The 24,795-nt window shown below is 41.8% G+C and overlaps 4 protein-coding genes and 1 long non-coding RNA gene across 8 annotated transcripts in view; 4 read left to right on the plus strand and 1 right to left on the minus strand.

Moving 5' to 3' along the window:
• Positions 1–1,753, plus strand: part of LOC148428133 (nck-associated protein 5-like) — a 79,025-nt gene extending 77,272 nt beyond the window's left edge. For both annotated transcript variants that reach the window (XM_088408296.1, XM_088408297.1), the window contains one exon: positions 185–1,753. In XM_088408296.1, coding sequence (XP_088264422.1) covers positions 185–469 — 285 coding nt within the window. In that variant the 3' untranslated portion in view covers positions 470–1,753. The remainder of the gene's footprint in view (positions 1–184) is intronic.
• Positions 1–3,659, minus strand: part of LOC148428134 (uncharacterized) — a 31,397-nt gene extending 27,738 nt beyond the window's left edge. The window contains exon 1 of the long non-coding RNA XR_015864843.1: positions 3,346–3,659. This is a non-coding gene — a long non-coding RNA (uncharacterized LOC148428134). The remainder of the gene's footprint in view (positions 1–3,345) is intronic.
• Positions 3,343–7,574, plus strand: LOC148428135 (ly6/PLAUR domain-containing protein 1-like). Of its 2 annotated transcripts, none has more exons than XM_088408302.1 (3): positions 3,343–3,524; positions 5,745–5,879; positions 6,591–7,574. In XM_088408302.1, exons 1-3 carry the CDS (start codon positions 3,476–3,478, stop codon positions 6,842–6,844), a joined length of 438 nt encoding a protein of 145 aa, XP_088264428.1. In that variant the 5' UTR covers positions 3,343–3,475; the 3' UTR covers positions 6,845–7,574. The 2 variants fall into 2 exon arrangements, with proteins under 2 accessions (XP_088264428.1, XP_088264429.1); XM_088408303.1 differs by having other exon boundaries at positions 6,627–7,574.
• Positions 7,575–9,656: 2,082 nt separating this feature from the next.
• LOC148428136 (actin-related protein 3) lies at positions 9,657–14,922 on the plus strand. Its single transcript, XM_088408299.1, has 12 exons — positions 9,657–9,857; positions 10,194–10,249; positions 10,759–10,883; positions 10,950–11,060; positions 11,153–11,248; positions 11,972–12,079; positions 12,155–12,298; positions 13,292–13,465; positions 13,550–13,642; positions 13,717–13,842; positions 14,077–14,160; positions 14,236–14,922. Exons 1-12 carry the CDS (start codon positions 9,814–9,816, stop codon positions 14,329–14,331), a joined length of 1,257 nt encoding a protein of 418 aa, XP_088264425.1. The 5' UTR covers positions 9,657–9,813; the 3' UTR covers positions 14,332–14,922.
• Positions 14,923–15,076: 154 nt separating this feature from the next.
• Positions 15,077–20,739, plus strand: LOC148428137 (transmembrane protein 182-like). Of its 2 annotated transcripts, none has more exons than XM_088408300.1 (5): positions 15,077–15,253; positions 16,361–16,454; positions 16,533–16,655; positions 16,731–16,868; positions 20,076–20,739. In XM_088408300.1, the coding sequence occupies exons 1-5, from the start codon at positions 15,080–15,082 to the stop codon at positions 20,348–20,350; spliced, it is 804 nt and encodes a 267-aa protein (XP_088264426.1). In that variant the 5' UTR covers positions 15,077–15,079; the 3' UTR covers positions 20,351–20,739. The 2 variants fall into 2 exon arrangements, with proteins under 2 accessions (XP_088264426.1, XP_088264427.1); XM_088408301.1 differs by lacking the exon at positions 15,077–15,253 and adding an exon at positions 15,261–15,462.
• The last annotated feature ends 4,056 nt before the right edge of the window (positions 20,740–24,795 follow it).

The following is a 24,795-nucleotide window of genomic DNA, read 5'->3' on the forward strand; positions in this document are numbered from 1 at the left end:
TACCTCCATAATTTGTTGTTTTGCTCCCAGGCTCCTCTTTCTCGCTTCTCAAGATAACGCTTGAATGTTCCCGCCCGCTTTTCAAAGCACCTGAAAGGATGTAAACAAGTGCTTTAGCCTAATGTGTCGGGTAGCTTCTGCAGTATGAGGAGACCTGAGGTTTTCTATGTCTGTCTCTCCGCAGAAGGAAACTGCGGCAGGGAAAACGGCCATGTGCCCCAAACAACCTGGCTCACTGGACGTCACCTTGGAGTCTCTTAACAAGCTCAATCACAGCAGCTCAAGTATCCGGAAGGAGGTCGGCCTCCGCAGCGGGAGGTTTGATGTGTTGCGCGGCAGCGAGCTGGATGAGCCGTCCGCATCCGGGCTCTTCTCTTGCAAAGCTGCCGCTGATCCAGCGGGCTCTCTCAGTGACTCGCTTTACGACAGTTTCTCGTCCTGCACTAGCCAGGTCTCCAATGATGCGTGACAGGATTTCATGATGATTATTTGGGTGTCCAGCAGCTTAGATTGACTGACGTCTGCGAGTGTTCTTGCTTCCTCCGGCGCCCGTGGAGGATCACATTTGATTTGAGTGACTGCAGTCCTGCGCCTCACAAGTTGATGAAGAGCCCAACAAAAAAGCACTTAGGGGTGGAAAGCTTGATGGTAGCCACACATAAGTCATTGCAACTTTTGATGTCCTTTTGGGTTTACACTGTTTTTTGGGGGTTTGCCGAGTCAAGTCAACAACTGTACAGGCAGGTGCTTTGGATCTTCCAGGAAATGCTATCCGCTCCTCCATCTGGCCCTTCACGGTGCACTTGGTTCCGTTTTGTTGTTCTTTGAATGAATTCTTCCAGTAGAAAGCCGAGACTTGATGTGACTTCCTCAAAGGGTCTTCCAACACGGTTTTAACTTATTCATAACATCTCCTAGACGTCTCTTGCCTCGCACCTTCCTGAGAGGAATGGGGAAGTTATTCTTTATTTACTAAACACCTCTTTAGTGCAGATTAACAGACTGTTGGTAGCTCAGGGAACAAACTGAACTCAAATAGATTGTACCGCCAGGAAGATGTTGACTTGCATACAAACACTATGAATAATTTGTTTTTCAGCTTCCGCCATGCAAAGTCCATCTCGTGTGGTTTTCTGAAGCAAACCTGAAGCAAACCTCACCTCTCAGACATAGGATTACTTTGTAAATAAAAATGATGTAAGTTAATATCAGAAGGGGCTTTGCTAATTCATATATGCAAAAATGCACAAAAAATACACATGTACATTATTTTTGCCAAGCTTTCAAATGAGCTTTTGAAAATAGCATTGTAAGTTTTCATATTGAATTATTTTGGGGTCCTTTATAGAAATGTTTATTTTGATCAAAAAAGAGCGCAAATATTTTATTTTCAAAGACATATATAGATTATGGTATGCCAAATTACTATCTGGAACATGACCAGCTGGTGCTAATCAACACAGCAGACTTTGTGTCGCAGTTTTTTCAATGAATCTGTTGAGAGCGTGTGAGTGCGGAGAGCTTGCATATTTTTCTAGGTGTCACGTATTTATACCCATGTTTTTGTACTATCGGACTGTACAGTGTGATTCACCTCTATCCTTAAGTGTTACGTTGGAAATGGTTACCGGCAGTGTTACTTTGATAAATACAATTATTATTCATTGTTATCATTATACCTGCGTGCAATCTTGTCTATTACACTAATGCTCTATTTTATGTAACTATTTCTTAAATAAATATGAAAACTATTTTCTCTTGTCCATCCCGACATACACGGTCAGTTTTCCAGGAAGAAAGACAAAGAATCCCAAAGGGCCATGGCTGTAGTCATTTTTTTTTTTCTAACAATCTGTCAACAGGAGACGGTTTGCGCCGGGAGTGCAGAGGGATTTCCAACCAAGCAGTCCCTCGATGTGTCATTATGCAGCTTGAATAAATGCAATTAGTTGATCTCCATCATAGTGATTGTGCACCATAATCTGCCTAACATGCTGCATTGATCTGGTGCTTCAACAGAATGTTCATGAGCTCCTTTGGGGGACAGTTAGAGCTGCTCCATTCAGGTTGCATAGGGCAATAGGTCACTGAATTAGCAGTGCAACTGAGATCTTATTTACTCTACACACACATCACCATCTAATGAGAAATGTGTTCTGTCCGGAGCTATCAGGAGTACATATCACAACAATGGTAAATAGCAGTCGATTTTTCTCTTTTATCTTAGCACCTAGAGTAATGCTGCACTTTAGGCAAACAGGGCAGCAAATGAGAGTTAAAAAAAAAAAATGTCTCGACTTAAACTAAAATGCCTTGGGAGTCAATGCATGTCATACATGCAATTTGAAATGTACTGTGAATGGTAGAACATTCAAATTCTTGTCTGTGGCAAACGGTACAATAAACCAGTGTGCCATGCACTTTTAGAAGACATCATGAATCATGGTGTCATATCAGTTTTGCGTTACTAAGTAAATATGCCCAGATCGCAATCAAAGAAAGTCGGTTTTAGAACAAGGCCTACATTTAAATTGTCACTTATTCTGTGTATTTTTTGTCAGCCAAATCGTGTATCTGTGTCACATAAAAGTGCTGAATAGCACTGGTCTAGGACAGTCGTTCTTCACCCTCAGTAAACTGTGACTGACATGGTAGTACCGGTACATTGTGTGATTTCTTCCTTATTGTTTTAATCCATATTAACATGTCGAGCTAAAAAGCAAATGGTCAGACAAAAATATAAAACACTGATGCACATGTATTACAAATTGTGATGAAGTCAGGGGCCTATCCATGATTTCTATTGCCAACTTCAACCAGTAAAACCTAAACATTTTATTTTTTACATTTTATTTTAGGGGTTTGGTAAATGCGTGTGAAACTGTTGGGTTTTCCAACAATGTTACGAACCGGTGGTCTCTGACAACATTTGGCTGGATAGCAACGGAAAGTTATCACTATTACTATTAATTTGGAGGTCATGTCAAATATCAGTTATATGTGCATCAGGCTGCTAAATGATAAAAATACATAGAAGAAAAACAAGAAGAAGAGACCAAAGGACAAGGGCTGCAAATGGTCCCAGTACCCTAGTTTGGACACCCTTACAGTAACGATGCCAACAAATTGAGAAAACTTTTCATTGCTCGAGCAAGCATTTTGTACAGAACCGTGTGCCCTTCACAATATTACCATTTTAATTTAAGACTAATTTCATCAACAACGCCCGTTGAGATTAATACTCTTTTGCTCGGGAATATGAAAAGCAAAAAGCTGCGAAAAGTGATCATGCCTGGACTATGCGCGCCTCCGTCACGTGGTGCTCTATAAGGGTCTTACACTCACCGTGCGCGTGCAGTGGCGGCCAAGATCCAACACGAGCGTGGAGGATGCTGACGAGCGCCAGCGTGTTAGCGCTTCATCTGCCGTTAACCTTCTGAGCAACTTTCTTCGGTCGGATGCCCTCCCGGGAGACATGCGTCTGCTCGTTTTGGCGACTCTTTTTGGAGTCCTGGTTCACGCAGGTAGGTGCAGCCAATCCCTTTCGTGAGGAGCCAAACTGGCGTGCATGTCGTGTGTACGTGTGTGTGTGTGTGTGTGTTTAAATCAGAACGTAAGTTGCACAAATGTTTTTCTCGATCCAAAAATATTTGCTCTAGATGCGTATGTCTTTATTCTCACATCTCAACCGTGACCAGTGTGAGAAAACTTTAGATGCATGTGTGATTTTATTTGGGAAGACGCACAGTTGGAGCCATGCATATACCAGCCTCCTTTGCGCAGTTTGAGCACAATCTGGCAAAGGAGCATTTACTTGGATGATCTTATTCCTAAAGGCAATAAGAGTATGTACTCCCTACAAAAAGGTGCAATGTTTCTTTCTTTCTTTCTTTCTTTCTTTCTTTCTTTCTTTCTTTCTTTCTTTCTTTCTTTCTTTCTTTCTTTCTTTCTTTCTTTCTTCCTTCCGCATTAGATGGACGCAAGGAACAACATTTAATTTCCTTATCAGTCTGAATTCTTCTTCTGACTAATCGAATGCTATTTGCTCATGCTGATAAGCTGCTTTTCACCGCCCAGCATGACAGAGTACCTCTGAAATAATAAGAAGCTGCGTGCATCCACAATCTGATCCCAACTGATGGATTGAGTCACTCACTCGCTTTTTGTTGTAGTTGGGTGTGTTCATCAGTCACAACTTGGCAGATTGATGGCTTCCACCTTTTCCATAATTACACCAATGAGCAGATGTGCCGTGTTTGGCTTGATTGAGTGCTGCTTCAATGATTAGTTCACATTAGAGGAACTAATTTAAGTTGAAAAAACTGCCGGGGTTTACTGACATTGTTATGCATTGCACAGAATTGTATTGTCTCCTTGAGCCACTCTGCAGCATGTGGCAAAACAATCAGTTAGACTTCTGTGAAGGTTTTGGTACAACAAACACACACAGTCGCTTTAAAAATACCTTGCAAGGTGACGTGGTGGCACTTACACTTCCCTTAGGCACTGCATTAGACTCATTCTGTTTACATTGTAAATAAAACTTTACTGACCTTAAGAAAGCTGGCTGTTAAAAATACCACTGATGTGGTTTTTACGGCCTTCTCTCGCTTCATGGACACAGGCATCATTATGTGCTCAGCGTCCTTTGCAGAAATCCTCAGCCGCCCTCCAGCTGGAGGAGATGTCAAGCTAGCAGTGCAGCAAAGAGAAGACTCCATTAGTTTTGTTTGGACATGGATCCATACCTTATGTCTGGCCTTTGTGGACTTTGAAAACTCTGACTGAGAGTATTTGAGTGTGGAAAAAAAAAGGAGGCAGACATGCGTTGTGCTAACATATGAGCAAGGTGACATCGGTTAATGAGTAACACGGAGAGAGCGTATGATACCAGATCAGATGAAATCATAGCTTCGTTTGTTTATGCATCGTTCCATTGTCAATTATAGTCTACAAAGGGTCACAGGGAAGCTATGAAGCCATTCCACCTGACCAAAGCTTACAGCTGGGGAAGAGTGGGATGAAGATGATGCCAATTCAGGCCCACCTATTCACTGCGGCCGATTGAAAATGCTCTTTTTCACAGAATCAGGGACCTTGAATATGATTTCTCTACCCCTTTGGACACACCCACACCATAGAATGATATCAGTCATTCACAGTACTCACAAAAACACAAAGCAAAATTCATACCAATGACCAGTACGATATGGACTGCGCAGAAAGAATATATTCTTTTGGTTTCAGTTTCCTACATATTTGTCTTATTACCTCTTATGACTATTAACACAGGTGGACACTTTTAAAGTGCTTATGGACTCACTGGATCATTTTGCAAATTTGTTGCTGTTTCACAATCATTGCACTAGGGTCACTTTATTTTTGCTTGGTGACTGCACATTATTTGCATAGCTATCGATACTACAGACACTTACATTACATAAAGACTCTCTGTACTTAAAGTACATTGCATCCCAAATGGCATGCTTGTTATTGGCATAGATACAACTAATGCAGCTCGAAAAACAGGAGACAAATTCTTGGTGTGTTTTTTTGACACACTTGGCCATTACAGTAATTCTAATTGCAATTCCAACAAATTGTATATTTCCATGGGTAACAAAGACCAGACCAAAATATGAAAAAAAAAAAAAAAAAAGAAATGCCTGAAAACTTTAGCAACTTTGTGAAGAAACAATCTGTGCCTTCTCTCACCTTCCACCTTGGGTCGTATGGGTTTGCAGGAGATGCCCTTCAGATCCAGTGTTACCAGTGTGAGGAGATGAAGCACAACGACTGCTCAACGCCTGAATACATTGTCAACTGCACTGTCAATGTGCAGGACATGTGCCAGAAAGAGGTGCTTGTCAAACCTGACGGTGAGTAAGAAATTTCACGGCACCCTGTTGACAAAGCAACAGCTCTGTGCGTCAAATCTGTCATTCAGTTTGAAGAGTTACCCCTTCACTTACAACATCAACAAATTGACCGAGCTAAAAAAAAAAAAAAAAAAAAAAGATCCTCTGCCAATGGCTCCGCCACCAACAAGCAGTTGCGATTGAGCAGTTGCAGGGACTGTGTGGTTCTGCAATGACTTCTCGTGAGTCGACTGTGCAACGCCAAATTTCATTGATGTCAATGGTGTCACCACACAGATGTACATGGCCAATCAAAAACGCAATGTTGTATCATTACCGCATAATCTTTCATAACAAATATTACTTTCCCCTGTTACCAAGAAGGGAGCTGGCGCCAAGCCACACGTAATACGTGTGTGACTTTGAGGAAGCACGGCTTTCGGGTACGCCTTACAAGATACATGATTGGCTCTCGGCGTGACCATGGGAGCTATAAAATAATAATAAAAATAATTCTTAACCATACCAATAATTATTTGAGAAGTACTCCGACCCTACTGAGGTGGACATAAAGACAGATGCAAATAGATCAAGAAAACAATGATTGCCTTCGCTCGACAGGGTGGCGGTAGTGATAATTAAATGTCAGTCCGACGCTATGCGACTGGAGCGGATTAAATCAGAGGTCTGGTCGGACTCCAGGAAAAGTAAATGACTGATCCATCCGCACAGGGATTCATTATCGGAAATCATGCGCATCGTCCGCAGCGTGCCTCATCGCCTCCTCTGGCTACCAGCAGTTCTGCACCGGCAGGCTGAACTCCGTCTGCATTTCCTGTTGCAACACAGCCCTCTGCAACGGGCCCAAGAGGAAGCGTCCCGTTCCCTCGATGGCAACGCCCAGCCCACGGATGAGCGTCATCCTCGCTCTCCTTCTCACGCTTTTTTATCTGCCGCATTTCATGCACCCTGCTTGTTTGATCTGAACCAAGGGATTGTGGATGTTTTATCATTAAAGCTCGTTGCTGCACATATCCAAAAAGTACATTTACAAAAATCTTGAACCCTGTCAGTACCACTTGGAATCTCAGTGAAGACGCCATCTCAATCACATTCTTTACTATGGACTAAAACACTCCACCATGTTTTTTTTCTTTCTTTCTTTCTTTCTTTTTTGTCAAAGCTGCTACTAAAGGGTAAATAAAATGTCATGCTTTTGGGGTTTCTGTCGTTGCCAAGTAAACACTCATACTCTTTCGGTATGAGGAATGATAGCTAAAATGATGACATTACACACGCGCACACACTCACACATGTACACGAATGCACACAAAACACAAGCGTTTCAATTGTATTTAATACTTGAACTGTAGGTTCAGGTGCCTGAACTGAAGAGAAACACATGGGACAAATGTAAAGGTAACGTAAAGACTCATTGTAACTCTCACTTGAAAGCTGCTTTCGTTGCAATTAATGTTTAGAAATAGATCAAGAACAATTAAGCAGATTTTTGTGAGATCCAGTATTCATCATTCCACAATAAATGACACTTTCATGCTTGCATGGGATTCTTTCTTCAATATGTATAATTGTCCTGATTTGGTTTGATGCTCCAGTGTTAAAATATCACTGCTTTGTTCAGATTGGTCTTCTATGAAGAGTGAAACTAATCTTCTTATACAACAGTTGTCAATAAATTTTGGGCTGACACAGCAAGGAGTGCTTTTTTTTTTTTTTTAATGGAATTTGCAAATACAGGATTTTTCAAGGAAGTCATACATTCCTAACATTGCTGCATGATATAGGAAACATTTTAGCTACTCTTTTGTGTTGTAGTGGATACTTGCATACGAGTACTCTGTGAAGCCTTTCTGGTTGGCCACGTCAGAATTTGGATATAATACAACTGTACCGGATCAGAAATGTCTCAATCTGCATTGCTTTACTAACGAGTAAAGTAAAGTTGTTTTTCATTAATGCAGCAATTCACCATTGAATGTCACTAAACTGTTTATCTGCATGTGATGAAAGCTCGATGTCCCACTCAAAAAAAACAACGAACCTGTCAGGAACTTCATTGAGGGGATAGCATAGGCAGATTCATAACACAGCCGGTCCCCTTGGATGACTGGCAGAAAAAAGACTTATTAGCTAAAGTAAACCTATAAGCCTGGCTCTGATGAAGGCAGAATTACTTAACATCTTAACTTTGTACGATGGTAATGAGTCACCATGCAATGAATAGAATATGCCAGCCCTATATAAACTATATGAAATAGCTCCTCAATTGAACAATGATCCTAAATCTACTGGCCAAGCAGCTTTAAACACTACCTGTTACTACTTGCAATAAAATGTAAGCAAACCGTAAAAATTTATACAAGTTAATGCAGGTCATGAGACAAAATTAACGGGAGGATGCAAGAAAGCATTAGACTAATGTGAAATATACCGGTATACAGTACTGTCCTTTGCCAAACTGGCTAGCTTTATGCCTACAACTGTGATTACTCTTAAGCAGAAAATATACCCAGTAATGAAGGCGAAAATAAAGCTGTGCATGATACACTACTACCCTCTAGTGTTTCCCTTTCATTCATTTTCAAACACTTAAATAATAGAAGGGTATCGCAATTCAGGGACAATGGGAGGGCGGGCTGTAGACAAATGCCGACATGAATAGAACAAAATCTAAAACGAAAGAAAAGAAAAGAAAAGAAAATGAACAACAACGGATATTGCAATTCAGTACAGTTTACAAGTTCAAAAGGAGTAGAAAGAATTTTAAGACTCATTGAGTTCTACCCCTTGTTTTCTCTCAATTTTGCAACTAGGTTGGGTGTTTATCGCAACATAATGTAATGTATCAGAAGAAAACAGAAAAATACACACCTCTTAAGAATTTTCTACAGGATCTCAGGTCACGATCCATGTATTTTTGTAACACGGTCTTTTCAAACCTCTACGTATTTGAAAACAGTAAATAATTGCCTTTTTTCAGATCCATTCGATAAGTATTCCATAGATCAGTGGTTCCTAACGTGAGGGCCGTGGACCCCTGGGGGTCCGTGAAATAATTTGGGCTGTTATTAAAACTATGCCAATATTTGTGTTGATTTCATTTTATTTCAAATTCATTCATGAATTAATTTCAAATTAAATTTCAAATTCCCTATATTTGCGCTGTCTTCTGTGTTGTGTCACTTTAGTCCTACTTCTCCCTAACATTTTCTCTGGAGTGTGTGCTCAATTTGCTCAGACATTTCTTCAAATGTTCCATTGTCCCGACGGATTTGGAAACAATGGTGCAGGGTTTCTGGCAATAATAGTATCTGTTTCCGTGCAAGCTTTTGGTAAAGGGTTCACAATTTGTTTAGCCAAATTTAAGACAACTTCGCAAAACAATAATTTTATTTGTTTTGGATTTCTCTTGATGCAGATGGAATTGATTGATTTTGGATCAAATGGTTAGGGTAATCTGAATTTCCTGCTCAGAGCTAACAGTATTTAGCACTTCACGTGTGCCTTGTGTATTGTTTTCATATTAAATTTCCAGTAAAATATTGTCATGATTTTTCTAGTCAACATAAAGTACAGTCCGATTACACTTTAAGAGCAGAAATGGCAAATTACAAACTCAGTAGAGAATACAGGGAGACGCTGTTACACAATCCGCGACGGTGATTTTTCAAAGAAAACGTGTTTACAGCACACTACTGCAGTCGAACAAATCTTTTGCACTATCCAATGTCTTACACTGGGAGTCACTGTTTCAACATTTGACTACAACTAGCGAGCGAGCAAACGTTTCAGAACCCGGAAGCGCTCGGATATCGACTGTGTCTTGCTGCTGTGTTTTTTGAGGTGGCGGCGAATTCAATTACCAGCGATCGAACGTCTATCCAAATCGGTGGCCGGGGACATTTACCTTGCATTTGGCTAGAAGCGAGCGAGCATGGCTGGTCGACTGCCGGCTTGCGTTGTCGACTGTGGCACGGGGTACGTGTGGCTCATGCTAACGTTTGTTAGCCTCAATTTGCGGTTAGCTTGCATGTCAAATACCCAGCTAACGCCCTTCTCGTGTGCACCACTTTTCCCCCTCGAATTTATACCGCCAAACGTCCCAGTTATTTGAATTAAGAAGAGATGGGGTCGCTCCATGTTACCCAGGCTTGATTTGTTTGATGCCGCTACTTTTTTTTTCTTTTAGTAGCTACTAGGGCTAATGCTACTTCCTGGTCCTAGTTCCCCACACAAACCGCGAAGTCGACAATATTTTATCTGCAGCTAGCCCAAATCTCAAACAGATGTTGTTTGATTCCTCTCCATATATAGGTACACAAAGCTTGGCTATGCTGGAAACACGGAACCCCAGTTCATCATACCGTCATGTAAGTAGTGGGATGGAAGAGCTCCGTCGGTGAGATTGTACAGCAACATTCACGCACAAGGAATATCCATTGTCCTGCGCAGTACATTGAAATAGCTAGTTATAGAATAGCTGTGAAGAAAAATCTTAAAATGACGAAATAAAAGTAGCTATATTTTTAATCTGTTAAAAAGCTCAAGTCATGAATGTTTTCAGGCCATTTCAAGAGCGCTTTCAGTGTTAGCAGATCTCGGGTGTTGAGCGAGATTTTTTTTTTCCACAGGTGAGGAGCATATAAACATAGTACACTTCACGTTGTTCAGTTTTGGTTCTGAAAATACTCCCTCTTGATTGATCGGGAAGTTTCCCTATTAATTAAAAGCCCATTTTGAGTCTTGTAATCCAACAGTAAGATTGTATCACTTATTTTTACTCTGTCCTCATGAGAAATGAAACCCATCAGAAGTTTAAGTGAAACACAATTCACACGCACATAAAAAAAATATTCTTACCTTAGTATTTCTTGATTAGGCATTGCAATCAAAGAGTCGGCCAAAGTTGGTGACCAGGCGCAGCGCCGGATGATGAAAGGTGTTGACGATCTGGATTTTTTCATTGGGGACGAAGCCATCGACAAACCATCGTATGCAACAAAGGTAAGATGTCCTTTTGCCCTGTGTTAACACTCCAGCAGAGCATAGACATTCATTTCTCTTTCTCAGTGGCCAATTCGACATGGAATCGTAGAAGACTGGGACTTGATGGAGAGGTTCATGGAGCAGGTCATCTTCAAGTATCTGCGGGCGGAACCTGAAGATCATTACTTCCTTTTGGTAAAGCTTTAGTTTCCTACATTCTGTCCATTCCCCCAGAAATTGTTGTATTGTTTTAGTCTGAGGTAACGTGTGCTATGTGTCTCCGACAGACAGAACCTCCATTAAACACACCAGAAAACAGAGAGTACACAGCGGAGATCATGTTTGAGTCATTCAACGTTCCAGGTCTCTATATTGCTGTTCAGGTACCTAAACTAGACCAACATCTTCATTCCTGCACACTGAGAATGACAAAATTATGAATCAAATGTTAAACTACTCTACTTTTCACATTCGAGCAGATCTATCGAAGCTCATTCTTTATTGCGATTATCACAATAGGAGTACGTTTAGCAGGTGTAGCGCAAGTGAAGTTTGCCCCTAGCATTCCCCAGGTAGTTCCCTAGCATTTGGGAAAGCAGGGAAGATTACTGTTTAAAATGACTGTTTACTGTCTTTATTGCGATTATCACAATACGAGTAAGTTTAGCAGGTGTAGCGCAAGTGAACTTGGCCCCTAGCATTCCCCAGGTAGTTCCCTGGCATTTGGGAAAGCAAGGAAAACTACTGTTTAAAATGACTGTTTACTGTTTAATTACTGCTTGTATAGCTTCTTGTCCAGCCATGCTTGAAGCAGTTATATCACACAGACCAAAATGAGGAAGTCATTAACACGTTATCGTGATTTGTTGGATTTATTAAGTACAGCTTGTGCTTATATTTAGCTATATTGTCATAGTATTTTTTTCTCTTTTTTTCAAACTATTATGTAGATTTAAATGAATAAGTTTTAATCTTACCACACACAATATATTCGAATGATTACCAAAGATTTTTGGAGCCTGATTTAAAAAGTTAGGCAACCAATGCACAAGATGAGGCCATTTTTATTTGAAATAATATACTACCATCATTAATTGTGATGTTAGGCTGTCCTGGCGCTGGCAGCCTCCTGGACATCCCGACAGGTGGGCGAGCGAACACTGACGGGGACAGTGATCGACAGCGGTGATGGCGTCACACACGTCATCCCAGTGGTGCGTTCGCTGGCCGACCGTGTGCTTGCAATTTCCATGCTTTTCCACAGTCATTGTTTCCTTTTTGCATTCCAGGCTGAAGGCTACGTCATCGGCAGCTGCATCAAACACATCCCTATTGCGGGGCGGGACATCACATACTTCATCCAGCAGCTGTTGAGGGAGCGCGAAGTGGGAATCCCTCCCGAGCAGTCGTTGGAAACCGCTAAAGCTGTCAAGGCCAGTTTTACTTCCTGCAATTAAAGACTCGCTTATCCTTCTTCCCATGTCGCCGTATGACCGAGCACATAGCTTATTTTACGTATACAGTATATCAAAGCCAGTTTACCAAGGATGTACAGTGGGCCCCCGCGTTACGAGATGAATCCATTCCGCGGTTGGGCTCGTAAGGCGAATTCACCGTATGGCAGGCAATCCAAACCTATGTTCAACAGCTAATGCATTTAGAACCCCAGGTAAAAACATCAAAGTTGTACATACATATGAAAAATTGGTACCAAAATAGTATAGTTAGTGCTACTGTTAGTGCTACACCATAAATAAAAAATAAAGAAAGGATTTTTTTACCTTTGAGTGGCGCTTGTTATGCCCATATTCCCTGGTCGGGGTAGTCTAGGCTAGGCTAGCTTCATATTTCTTGATTATCTCCAGCTTCGTTTCTATACAAATCATCTTCTTATTTCTATCTTTAACATCACTAGCAATCTTGGGACCCATGGCTAACCCTTTCAAGTTTGAATCAAGCAGTAAAATGCACTATAAATACGGTTTTGTAACCACTGACGATAGAACAAAGCTTTACCATTCCGCCGTTTTGAAACGAGTGAGGCCAAGCAATAGCAGACCTCCTCACGGAGACGCTGACCAATAGCAGACCAGCATTGTAGTGACGCGTTGCATGGAGACAGTCAGGCAACAGAACAGAAAATAAGTGCAATTACCTAAAAACACCTGCAGATGTAAACAAAACAACCCAAATACAGCCAACTCCCTAGAGTCATGACAGTTGTTTTTGTCACAAAGCAAGTAAAATACTGTAAAGAGGGGATGAAAAAACTCAGTATTCCACTTCGCAACGTGAAAAAAAAAAACGTAAGACAGGGACGCTGTAACCCAGGGGTCCACTGTATTCGTTTCGTTTTCAAACTGCCATCACTCTTCACTTTCATCGGCTACTTTAATTGCTATGTTTCTCCTCGTGTGTGACTACAGGAGCGCTTCAGTTATGTCTGCCCTGACCTTGTCAAGGAGTTTAACAAGTATGACACTGACGCCTCCAAGTGGATCAAGCAGTACACAGGCGTCAATGCCATCACCAAAAAAGAGTTCCATATAGATGTGGGCTATGAGCGCTTTCTAGGGCCTGAGATCTTCTTCCACCCTGAGGTGCCTTTGAATTTATATTTTACCTATCTTGCACAAAATCAAATTGACGTAGCATTGAGATACCATTGACATATCCTCTTCCAGTTTGCCAACCCAGATTTCACACAGCCAATCTCAGAGGTAGTGGATGAGGTCATTCAGAACTGCCCAATTGATGTCCGCCGCCCTCTCTACAAGGTATAGAAATAAAATGCAAACAGGTAGATTATGTATGTTGAATTTGTGTTAATATGTGTGAACTGGCCCGCCAGAACATTGTGCTCTCCGGAGGCTCTACTATGTTTCGAGACTTTGGTAGACGCCTGCAGAGGGATCTCAAGCGGGCTGTGGACGCACGCCTGAAAATCAGTGAGGAACTGAGTGGCGGCAAGTTGAAGGTGGGGAGCACAGAGAAGTTGCTTTACTACCTTACATATGGAAGGGTTGAATTTAATTTGCACTAGTTTCAGAAACGTGTGTTTTATTTAACAATAATATTATTTCACTTTGCCTGAAAAGGTTGAAGGGTGAGGGCATCTGCCAAGTTCAACGTCAAAACCATTTCAAATATTATGTCGCGATTAGGTGTTTGTTTTCTACTGGTTGTCAGTGTCAATTATTTTTTTCGGCAGCCAAAGCCCATTGATGTGCAGGTCATAACTCATCACATGCAGCGCTATGCCGTCTGGTTTGGAGGCTCTATGTTAGCATCCACTGTGAGTAGGAAACTAGCTTGCCATTCCTTTTCTACCCGAATCGTTAGCCATTCTAATGCTATGCTCTGTCGGCAGCCTGAGTTCTACCAAGTGTGCCACACCAAGAAAGACTATGAGGAAATTGGACCAAGCATCTGTCGCCACAACCCGGTCTTCGGGGTCATGTCTTAGGCCAAGGGGAAGTTTGTCGGATGAAGCTGGAGAGGAATTAGAGGGCGCACGCCTATGGCTGTCGCACCAGTCATCGGTCCTTCAAAAGACCTCTTCATTCGGATCGAGTGACAGTGGACCAAGCAAACTCTCAGCAATGGTTGTGAAGTTGTCCATCAGTTAGAAGGGACGAGGAACATCTTCAATCGCGCTTCCTGCAAATAATTTGATAACCGCTGGTAAATATTTAACTAGGGCTCACAGGGTTGTAACATGCTAACTTAACAATTCTGCTTCAACACCTGGGTTTGCTTGTCTGTCAGGAGGTGGGAATAAATAAATGATGGGTTGTAAAATTCTGTGCAATATTGTACTTTCGAAATAGGTGATGGAACAAGCGTACTTCCTTACAGGTCTTCTAAAGCTGTAAAAAAAAAAAAAAAAAAGCATCCATCCATGCTCTGATGCACAATCATGATTCTTTGGCAAAAATCACCACAGTGTCACTCCTTTTTTTTTGTTTATGCAGGCACGTCATGTATAAACATGCAGAGGGACTTGCTGAAACATGGTGTCTCTGCTGCCTTTCCAATAAAAGCGCAAATGTTTTGACTTTTTTTTTCCTCTTGAATTTATGCTCAGCATGTATTATATTTAGTTGTGGCATCTGCTACACTCCTTCATGACACATGATGCAACTGTTTATTTTCATCCTCGACTGACGGGGAAGTCCTGCAGCCACGCTGGGAGCGCGCGGAGCTGACTTAACATGCTGGGGAGTTGCCACCTGAGCCTAAATGACCGCTTAAGCGTCCTTCTTTTCTTCGCTTTGTTCTCCGTGGCACTAGGGGTTCTAGCTACGCTGTTTTCCTGTGCGACTGACTACTGGTTGCTCGGTTCGGCTGAGCTCTGCCGTCCAGGAAGTGGCCCAGGAGACGCAGAGGTACCGTTGACAGTCAAAATGGCGGAAAACTTTTGTTGGTAAATGGATGAGCCGATACGGAAGCTATGACTGAACAAATCTTACTGCAGGGGTATTCAAGATAACTATGTAATGCCATGTACTGTGTAGTTGTGTTCAGAATAGCACTCCGCCGATGTGACCACATGAATCCACGTATTCGGTATATTTCATTGCTTCTTTCCAAACAGGTAACAAGTACTGTAGTTTGAGAAGATTCTCAGAAGACCACACACACTGATGGCTGTGCAATGTGGCAATTAGGTGAAAGGATCTGTTGAAAAAAATAGTGTGGCATTCAATTAGTGAGGTAATCGATTTTGAAAAAAATAGGTGGGAATGGGGTGGGGGGCGTTGTGGAAGTCACCGACAGACATCCGTCGTCTGACGGACCGACAATCAAAAAGGCGGACTGATGCTGAAATCCTAGAAACAAACCCCTTTGACTAATAATTGCCTAATTTCACAGCCTTAGTGTGTCTATAACGAATGTTGGGCCTTGTTGATGTTGTTGTCATTTTGTTTGCAAAATACCAAACTAAAAATATACTTTCGGTAGGTTAATCTGGTTAGTCTTATTGGATTGCTATTATTTTAACACTATTGTGGTAGTCACAGAAGTAAAATTTTAACTTAATTTACAGAGATTATTACAATTGAAACAAGGCACAATTTTATTTCATGACACAGATAAAGTTAATCCTTTTCAGTGACAAATAATGAATTTTCTTCCATTTTGTGCTCCATGCCAATATCCATTTTGTAAACATCACAATGATTTTCAAGTAAACTACTTTAAAATGTTTCATGTTATAACTCATTACTGTACCCTTATTTTGAATATTTTATTTTCGTTTAATGGATATCAGTGTCACGGACCACCACAAACTATTTGCTAGATTACCTTAAACAGAACTATGTTTTTGTTTTGTTTTTTTTCCTTTCAAGGGTCAGGTCTGTACGGTTGCTTGATAGATTGCAAAAGTTCCCTGTATCTTTCCGTTATTCTGTATACTCTCCCCCAGGGGAATTCCCCCGAGGAGCAACATGCATATGTTAATGAATTAACCAGTGTTTTTGTGACTCAAGACTGCAGACAGCGTGCTCTTCCATGAGGGGCTGTTCTGGCGATGCTCCTTCCCAGTAACATCTTTGAAATACTCTCTTTGGGATCTTTGGATCTGTAAGAACATTTTGCAACCGCGTGACAAGATGCTGACTTTGCTTTCACAAAAATGACAACGATATCTTTTACTTCCAGTAAAAGCGCCACATGTAAAAGCATGTCAGACTGCATTCCTCTTTCCATTTCCTGCAAAGGCCTCATTTTGGGTGGAGTCACCAGACTCCCCAGCTGAACCCTTTGAGCATCATAGTGCAATTGGTAGGACATCCCATTCTTCACATGTATGCAATACATGCACTCTGTCTTAAGTGAATCTCAAAGCCATGTTCTCAGTTTTCAGGACTTTTTGGAGCATCTTCCTAATCACAGGTGTGACCACTGTGGTCACTGGTGGGCTCTCTGTTATCTGTACTGCCCCTCTCTCCAACCACAAGCTCTACAAAGTGGGTGGGGCTCTTTTGCTTTGTGGAGGTAAGTAAGAATCTCAATTTTCCCGAGCTAATCCACTGGATGCTTGATTGTACACCAAAAATCATTTTCTTTTAAACATCCATCCATTCATCCATCCATTTTCTTCCGCTTTATTTGGGATCGGGTTGCGGGGGCACCAGCCTCAGTAGGAAAGTCCAGACTTCCTTCTCCCCGGGCAATTTGTCCAGCTCCTCTCAGAGGATCCCCAGACGTTTCCACGCTAGCATGTCCTAGGTCACAGGTGTAAAATTCCAGTCCTGGAGGACCGGTATCCTGCATGTTTTCTAACTTCCTCACTCTAACACCACTGATTCAAATGACTAGGATAATTTTCAAGTTTCTGCAGAGCTTACTAACGAGATAACCATTTGAATCAGGTGTGTTGAGGAGAGAAAACCAGAAAACGCGCAGGATACCGGTCCTCCAGGACTGGGGTTTGACACCTGTGTCCTAGGTCATTCCGGGGGCCTCCACCAGTGAGGCGCCCGGACATCCTGCAGAGGAAACTCTTTTCAGTCGCTTGTGTCGGGATCTCGTTCTAAAGGTGACGACCCACGGTTCCTGACCTTAGGCGAGGGCAGGAACATAGATGGATCGGTAAATGGAGAGCTTTGACTTTCCGTTCAGCTCTTTCTTCACCATAGCAGACCGGTACAGAGTCTGCATTACAAGAGACACCGGACTGATCCACCAGTCGATCCCATTCCATCCTACTCCCACTCCTTAAAAAGACCCCAAGAGTTCAAGTACTTCTCCACTTGGGGCAGAGAGGAGTGGAACATGGTCCACACGGACTCAATGTCCCCCGCCACCCCTGGGACGTAGGAAAAATTGAAACTCCTTCCGACAGGTGAAGTTCCCAGCAGACCTATACAATATGTTTGGGTCTGCCAGGTCTGACCGGCATCCTCCCTCACCTCACCAACACACCACCAGGTGGTGATCAATTGACAGCTCCGCCCCTCCCTTCACCCGTGTTTACAAAACATGCATCCGCAAATACAATGATTCAACCTCCAAGTGGATCATAAAATTGTGGCCAAGGGTGTCCTGGTGCCCTATGCACAAATGGATACCGTTATGTTTGAACATGGTCTGTGTTATGGAAAATCCATGATGACCAAGAAGTCCAATAACAAAATAACTAACAAATAACACTCGAGTTTAGATCTCCCAATCATGCCTCTCCAGGTCTCACTGTCATTGCCCACGTGAGCATTGAAGTCTCTCAGCAGAATGAGTGACTCTGGGGACTCTAAAAAGGGTGGGTACTCTGAGCTGTTTTTTGGTGCATAGGCACAGTCAGAACCCGTCCCCCCACTCGGACGTGGGGGAAGGCTACCCTCTCATCCACCGGGGTGAACCTCAATGGAAAGATGCTGAGCCGGGGGGCAATAAGTATGCCCACGTCTGCTCTACCCCTTTCGAGAGGACTGGTACCAGAGCCCAAGCTGTGTGTGGAGACGAGTCTGACTTTATCTAGTCGGAACCTTTCGGCCTCACACACCAGCTCAGGCTCCTTCCCTGCCAGAGAGTTTACGTTCCGTGTCCCGAAAGCTAGCTTCTGTAGCCGGGGATCAGCACGCTAAGGAACCCAACCAAGGCCGCCGCCCAGCTCCTTTTGCACACTACCCCTTTGGACCCTCCCACAGGTTGTGAGCCCACGGGAGGGGGGACCCAAGTTTGCTTCTTCGGGCTGTGACTGCCCGGGCTCCATGGGTGCAGGTCTGGCCATTAATTAAACATAAAGAAATTTGTAGACAATAATCATGAGAACTGTTCTTTCACAAAATATTACCATGTTATTAAGGAATCTAAAAAAAACTCAAGCAATGCCTTGACGTGTACAAAGAGCCAAGACATAGTCATGGCAACAACTGCCATAAGCCTTTGTAGGCACTTCAAATAGCCCGAACTCAAGGTCGCAGACTCAGATGCCGCATTTAAAACGTGGGAAGTTGGATGTATTCCTCTTGAATTGCCCCAGTTCCAACCTCAAAGTGTTCCAGGCGAACATAAAGAGTAAAGATGGCTGATGAATTTGTGTGAGTGTGAATGAGAGAGATAAGTCAGGGTCCTTTTTTTTGACTTCACAACTCAGTGTGTGTTCAAGTGCTGTTTTAGTGACTAGTTACTTAGTCGGGTCTCATCCCAGAAAACAGATGAGTCATCACGGTTATTTTCAGAGGACAGCAAATGGGTAAATAATCATCCTCCGAGATGGAAAAAAAAGATGAGATTTTACTACTTAATTCATATTCACGACTGCAGTATCGTTTATTACTTTGTTTGCTCTCAAGGATGCACAAAGAACCTAATATTATTGTAAAGAAAAAACCTCTGAACTGTGAGGCGGATGTGCTAACCAGTCTTAGGACTGCCCCTGCTGAAGAAAGCCATTTCTGAAAACGGCACGATAACAATGAAGAATCAAAGACCAACTATACAGTTGATTAGTTGATTACTACTAGCTTGCCACCCTGCTGCCCCTGCTGAAGAAAGCCATTTCTGAAAACGTCATGAGAACAATGAAGAATCAAAGACCAATTATGCAGTTGATTAGTTGATTACTGCTAGCTTGCTGTGATGTCATACAAAGGCAAAAAGTAAAACAGCAGAAAAAAAATCGCTTAAACCTGTTTAGAGGCAAATGCGTAGGAATTGTGTATGTATGTATGATTGTAGGGCGGTTAGCACATCTGCCTGACAGTTCAGAGATCCTGGGTTCAATTCCAGCATGTGTGGGGTTTGCATGTTCTCCCCTTGCCTGTGTGGGTCTTCTTTGGGCACTCTGAAAACATGCATGGTAGGTGTATTGGAGACTCCAAATTGTCCTTAGGTTTGATTATGAGCGTGTATGGTTGTTCGCCTTTGTGTGCTCTGTGATATGCAGGCAAACCATTCCAGGGTGTCCTCTGCCTGGAGACGGCTGGGGTAGGCACCAGCAAGCCGGCGATCCCCGTGAGGATGAGTGGCTATAGAAAATGGATGGATAGAAGTGTTTGTACATATGTGTCTGTCTGTACGTTATTTATTTATTATTTATTTTTCGATGATTGATGACACAATTGGCTTAAGGTCAAATCTCAGAAAATGAGTGGACACGCTACATGTTCTCGTTCAGATGTTTCGATCGTCTTTTGAAGTTCGTGTCAAAAATGTGATTCGCGGCAGTAAAAAAAGACACATATTTTTTACGTCTGGCAGGTTTGTGTCTGCTGGCCGTAGTGCTCATGTACCTGCTGTGGATCCAGGTGTTGGACACACTGGAAGAATTTGCCCGAGGTCAGCAAGAGAGCGGCTGCGTATCCTTCCGCCTGAGCATCCAGCAAGGCCCGTCATTCCTTCTGGCTCCGGTGGCCTCCTTCTTCAGCCTGCTGTCCGGCCTGCTTTTCCTCGTGATTGCGCAGAGTGCTCGCTCTTTAGAGACGAACCGCACGCACAAAATGACACATTCACTCGAGCTTCATACCGACCTGTGACTCTCTATTCGGCTTGCCTGAAGGAGCCTGCCATTAGAGTCATGTAAAAGGACACGACTGTACAGCATTTGCCCCATTTCATGGCAATAAGTCACTCAAGACTGGTCCAGCAATTACACTTTTTTTCCCCCATTCACACATAATTGTTGTTTCGTAGACCATACTTTCATGACCGCATGAGTAATATGTATTTGTGTAATCATTTTACTTCAGTTTACTTCATTAACATGCTGAAGTTTTGGACGGACTGTTGGCTTTCAAATTTGTTTGAATATTTTTCCTTGTTGGCACATTTATTTGGCATGCACATAGGAGAGGGAAAGAATGCAGTAGAGCGGGGAGAAACGCCGGGACTAGAAAAGGAAAAATAAAGACATGACTGAACACTGTTCCTTTCATTGTTTATGGAGTCTGTCAAAAGATATACAGTATGCATGATCAATGATTCATCGTAATAACTTGTTTGAAATCGTTTCTTGTGACTCAAAATGGTGAGGGTTTGAATTCTTTTCTTGTGACAACAAATCAAGATTGTGTGGGTTTGTATTCTTGTGAATAGGAATCCAAACCCTGCGAGTGCAAATTCTTGTCACTACAACTCTCACGTCCACCATGGCGATGCTTCACTTCATACATCACGTCAGTGCAGATTGCAGCGAGAGCTCACCTGTATGAAATTAGTGGACTTTCACTGTTTGAAGACTGCATGTTGGTGTGGTGGCCAGGTATCAGAAGAGAAATTGCAGAGCTTAAATCAAATGCATTTAAGTTTTGCATCATGTACAAACCCACTCAAGAGACACCAGACTAAACCACTGCCACTATGAGCTTGACAGATGATAGTTGCTGATTTGTGCGACCTGAGTGATCAAACAGTATTTGGTAGTGCCAGACTATTATTACCCGGAAATCACTTTGTTAGCACATATTTGCTAAATGTGGGATTCCACAGGAGCTCATAACTGACAACAGCCCTCAGTTTGCTTGCAGTTTTGCCGGCCCAGTGACGAGTACTACTTTAAGCACAAGACATCAAGTAGTGAATGGGGCAACTGAGAGGAGTGATGCCAAAACAAATAGAATCCCTTGCCAACCGGACCCGCAACGCGCTTTGCTGAGCTACGGAGCCACTCCCGTCGTTGCAACTTACCAGAGCCCAGTTCAACTGATGTTTGGACGTGAGATCAGATTGACAGTTCCCGTCCTGCAACATTGCCTGGGCCCAGCTGCAGTTAATCACAAAGCGGTTAAGACCACAAGACCAACAGGCCAAAGCTGCTTACCGCTTCTTCTACAACTCTACCCAACCTCTACCTGCACTGCAGTCCGGTCAGTGTGTAACGGTCAAAACTGGATGGGGAGAAGAGTTGCAGATGGCTAGCAAAAGTGATTGCCAAAGCTTCAGAACAAAGGTCCTGCCTTGCCCATGGATCTTCCATGGAATTTTTTTCCACAGGAACAGGAGGCATTTACAGCAAGTACCTGCACCATCTCCCCGGAAGGCTAGACAAGAAACTAGTCATGACAGTGACTTTGCCGACCCAGGAGACACAGAGACACCTTGCACCCTTCTTTTCTGTTGTATTCATGGCCATCCTGGAGCATGGAAAACCACAAAACCTGTGAGTGATATGCGAGGGCTGCTACAATATCAATGGTGGGCTAGAGCCGAAGTTATAACTAATTTGAGCTCAGGTGCCACATGGGGAAAATCTTTTCTCAAGTGGGCCAGACTGGTAAAATCATGGTATATAATTTAAAACATGCCACTGTTGAATGAATGTGCGAGTGCATGAGTAATGCATCCATTGTAGAGGATCTAGAAAAGCCCTACACAAAAGTGATGCATGACTATTAGTCAGTGCTACCTATATATAATATACATGTATACAATCAGAAAATATCTTAATTAAAAATTATAGAAAGGATTTATTTACCTTTGAGTGGTGCTTGTTATGCCCATATTCCCTAGTAAGGGTAGCCTAGGCTAGGCTTGCTTCATATAGCTTGATTATCTCCAGCTTCGTTTCCAGATAAATTATCTTCTTACTTCTATCTTTAACATCACTAGCAATCTTGGGACCCATGGCTAACCCTTTCAAGTTTGAATTAAGCAGTAAAATGCACTATAAATAAGGTTTTGTAACCACTTGCGAGAGAACAAAGCTTTACCATTCTGCATTCTGCATTTTGAAACGAGTGAGGCTGACCAATAGCAGACCAGCATCTCTGTCATGTGACGGCAACAGAAAATAAGTGCAATTATGTAAAAACGTCTGCAGATGGAGACAAAACAACACAACTAGGGTCATGACAGTTATTTTTGTCGCAAAACTGGGAAAATACCATAAAGAGGGGATGAAAAAACTCGGTATTCTATGTTGCAGCATGAAAAAAAATGTGAACTATATATATATATATATATATATATATATATATATATATATATATATATATATATATATATATATATATATACACACACACACTGTATATGCTCACGCATACACACATACACAGGCTTTTTTTTCCAGAGCATTTAAACATCAATAAACCCACATCAGCAATTAAGTTATCATTATCAATTATCATTTTCCGGGCCAAAACTTAGAATATGTAATAATAATAATTTCAAATTATTTGTCCACAAAATTTTATGAAGTCCACCTAGAGCAGGCAAGTTTTAAGAAAGCTAAATTACAAATGGCAATTTAATACAAGTGTCACGTCTGGGCATGGTGAGTTGAGTTGGGAGGAGGAAGGAACGGGACTCAAAAAATGGAGGAAAAATGAGAAATATGTGTCTTAAAAAAGAAGTTTCAACAAGGAAATGAGGCAGGCTGAACGGAAGCAAAACTGGATGAACAATGTCTCGGACCAAATCAAACTAACGAGAAAGCAGACAATAAAGGAAGACATATATATATATATATATATATATATATATATATATATATATATATATATATATATATATATATATATATATATATATATATATATATATATATATATATATATATATATATATATATATATATATATATATATATATATATATATATATATGAGGTCAAAATGTATATACTCACACACGTATTCTGCTCCAAGACCACATTACATTTTAAGTCAACATTTGACGTGAAAATGACATCATCACATAGCCAATAGCACACATCATCATCTCGAGTATAAGATAAACCAGAGGATCTTCCTGACCTCCATCAGAGAGCGTAATTGGAATACTTAATTTGTAGTTTAAGTCATTTTTTAATCTAATGAATCGGCCCGCTCTTCCTTTATTATAATTGATCGATTAGATTAGGCAGAAGTGCTGAAAAGACGGTTGTCGAGTTTGAATGTGCACACGGTCCGGACATGAGAGGGATGTTGGGTCACAGGGATGGAGATAATAAATGAGACTGTCACAATCCATTTCCTGATGACAAGAAGGTTGCTTGACGCCGCGATCGCTAGAGGGCAGTGTTGCCTCATCGTGATATTTCTTTGAGGCTTCAAGTTACTGGAGTCGGCGCAACTTGCGGAGTACAAACAGTAAGTGTCAATCATCTTTTGTCTTTTTTTTTTTTTGTCTTTTCCAGGCAAACACCTTCACCTCGGAATAATTAGGTTGAAGGAACGAGGGTAATCTTACAAATCGATCGCTACAACAAGACAACACGACGTGTGATGTGACTGGTGGGATTTTTTGCTTTTAATCTGGTGTGCCAATTAGGCGAGCGTCATAGCACCTAAATTAGCTTCTCACACACATGGCTCACCAAAGCCATGCTGTGCCATGCCATGCCTTCTGTCTTAAATAAAATTCTGAAAAAATATGGAAATGAATGATTGCACAGCATAGCCACATTATCTATCAGAAGTATGGTGTTAAATCCAGACCCTTTTTTAATTTTTTTTTAAATTGTTTTTAATTAAGTGCCAAACAGTAATGCAATGTACATGCCACAGTTGTTCCTTTCCCAGAAAACCACCAACAAATCATTGTAGCGTGTTCTATGTATTAAACAGTGGCGGTCCGTGACTTTTCACACGTACGCCTTCTGTGATGTCAGGCTCTCGAATAAATACCCCTCATGTGCACACGTACGCATTACTGGGCTACACCGGCTATTTTCCAGAGCTTTTAAACAGCAATAAACCCGCATCAGCCATTAAAACTTGATGCTGTCAAAACAAAACAAAACAAAACAAAACAAAACAAACGAACCACAACATTTTATGAGGTGCAAATTACAAATGACAGTTTATTATAAGAACAATGTATTTCTTAACTAATAATTGAATATGAACGAAATAAAATAACACAAACATTTTAAAATGAAACAATAAATAAAGAAAAGGCTTGCACTCACAATCGGTCAGTCTTTTCAAATCTGATTTTTCTTGACCTCTTTATGCTCCATCTCTTGGCACTGAGATTT

This window comes from Hippichthys cyanospilos, chromosome 2, assembly GCF_059441005.1.
Source record: "Hippichthys cyanospilos isolate Australia breed blue-spotted pipefish chromosome 2, RoL_Hcya_1.0, whole genome shotgun sequence".
Lineage (NCBI taxonomy): Eukaryota > Metazoa > Chordata > Actinopteri > Syngnathiformes > Syngnathidae > Hippichthys > Hippichthys cyanospilos.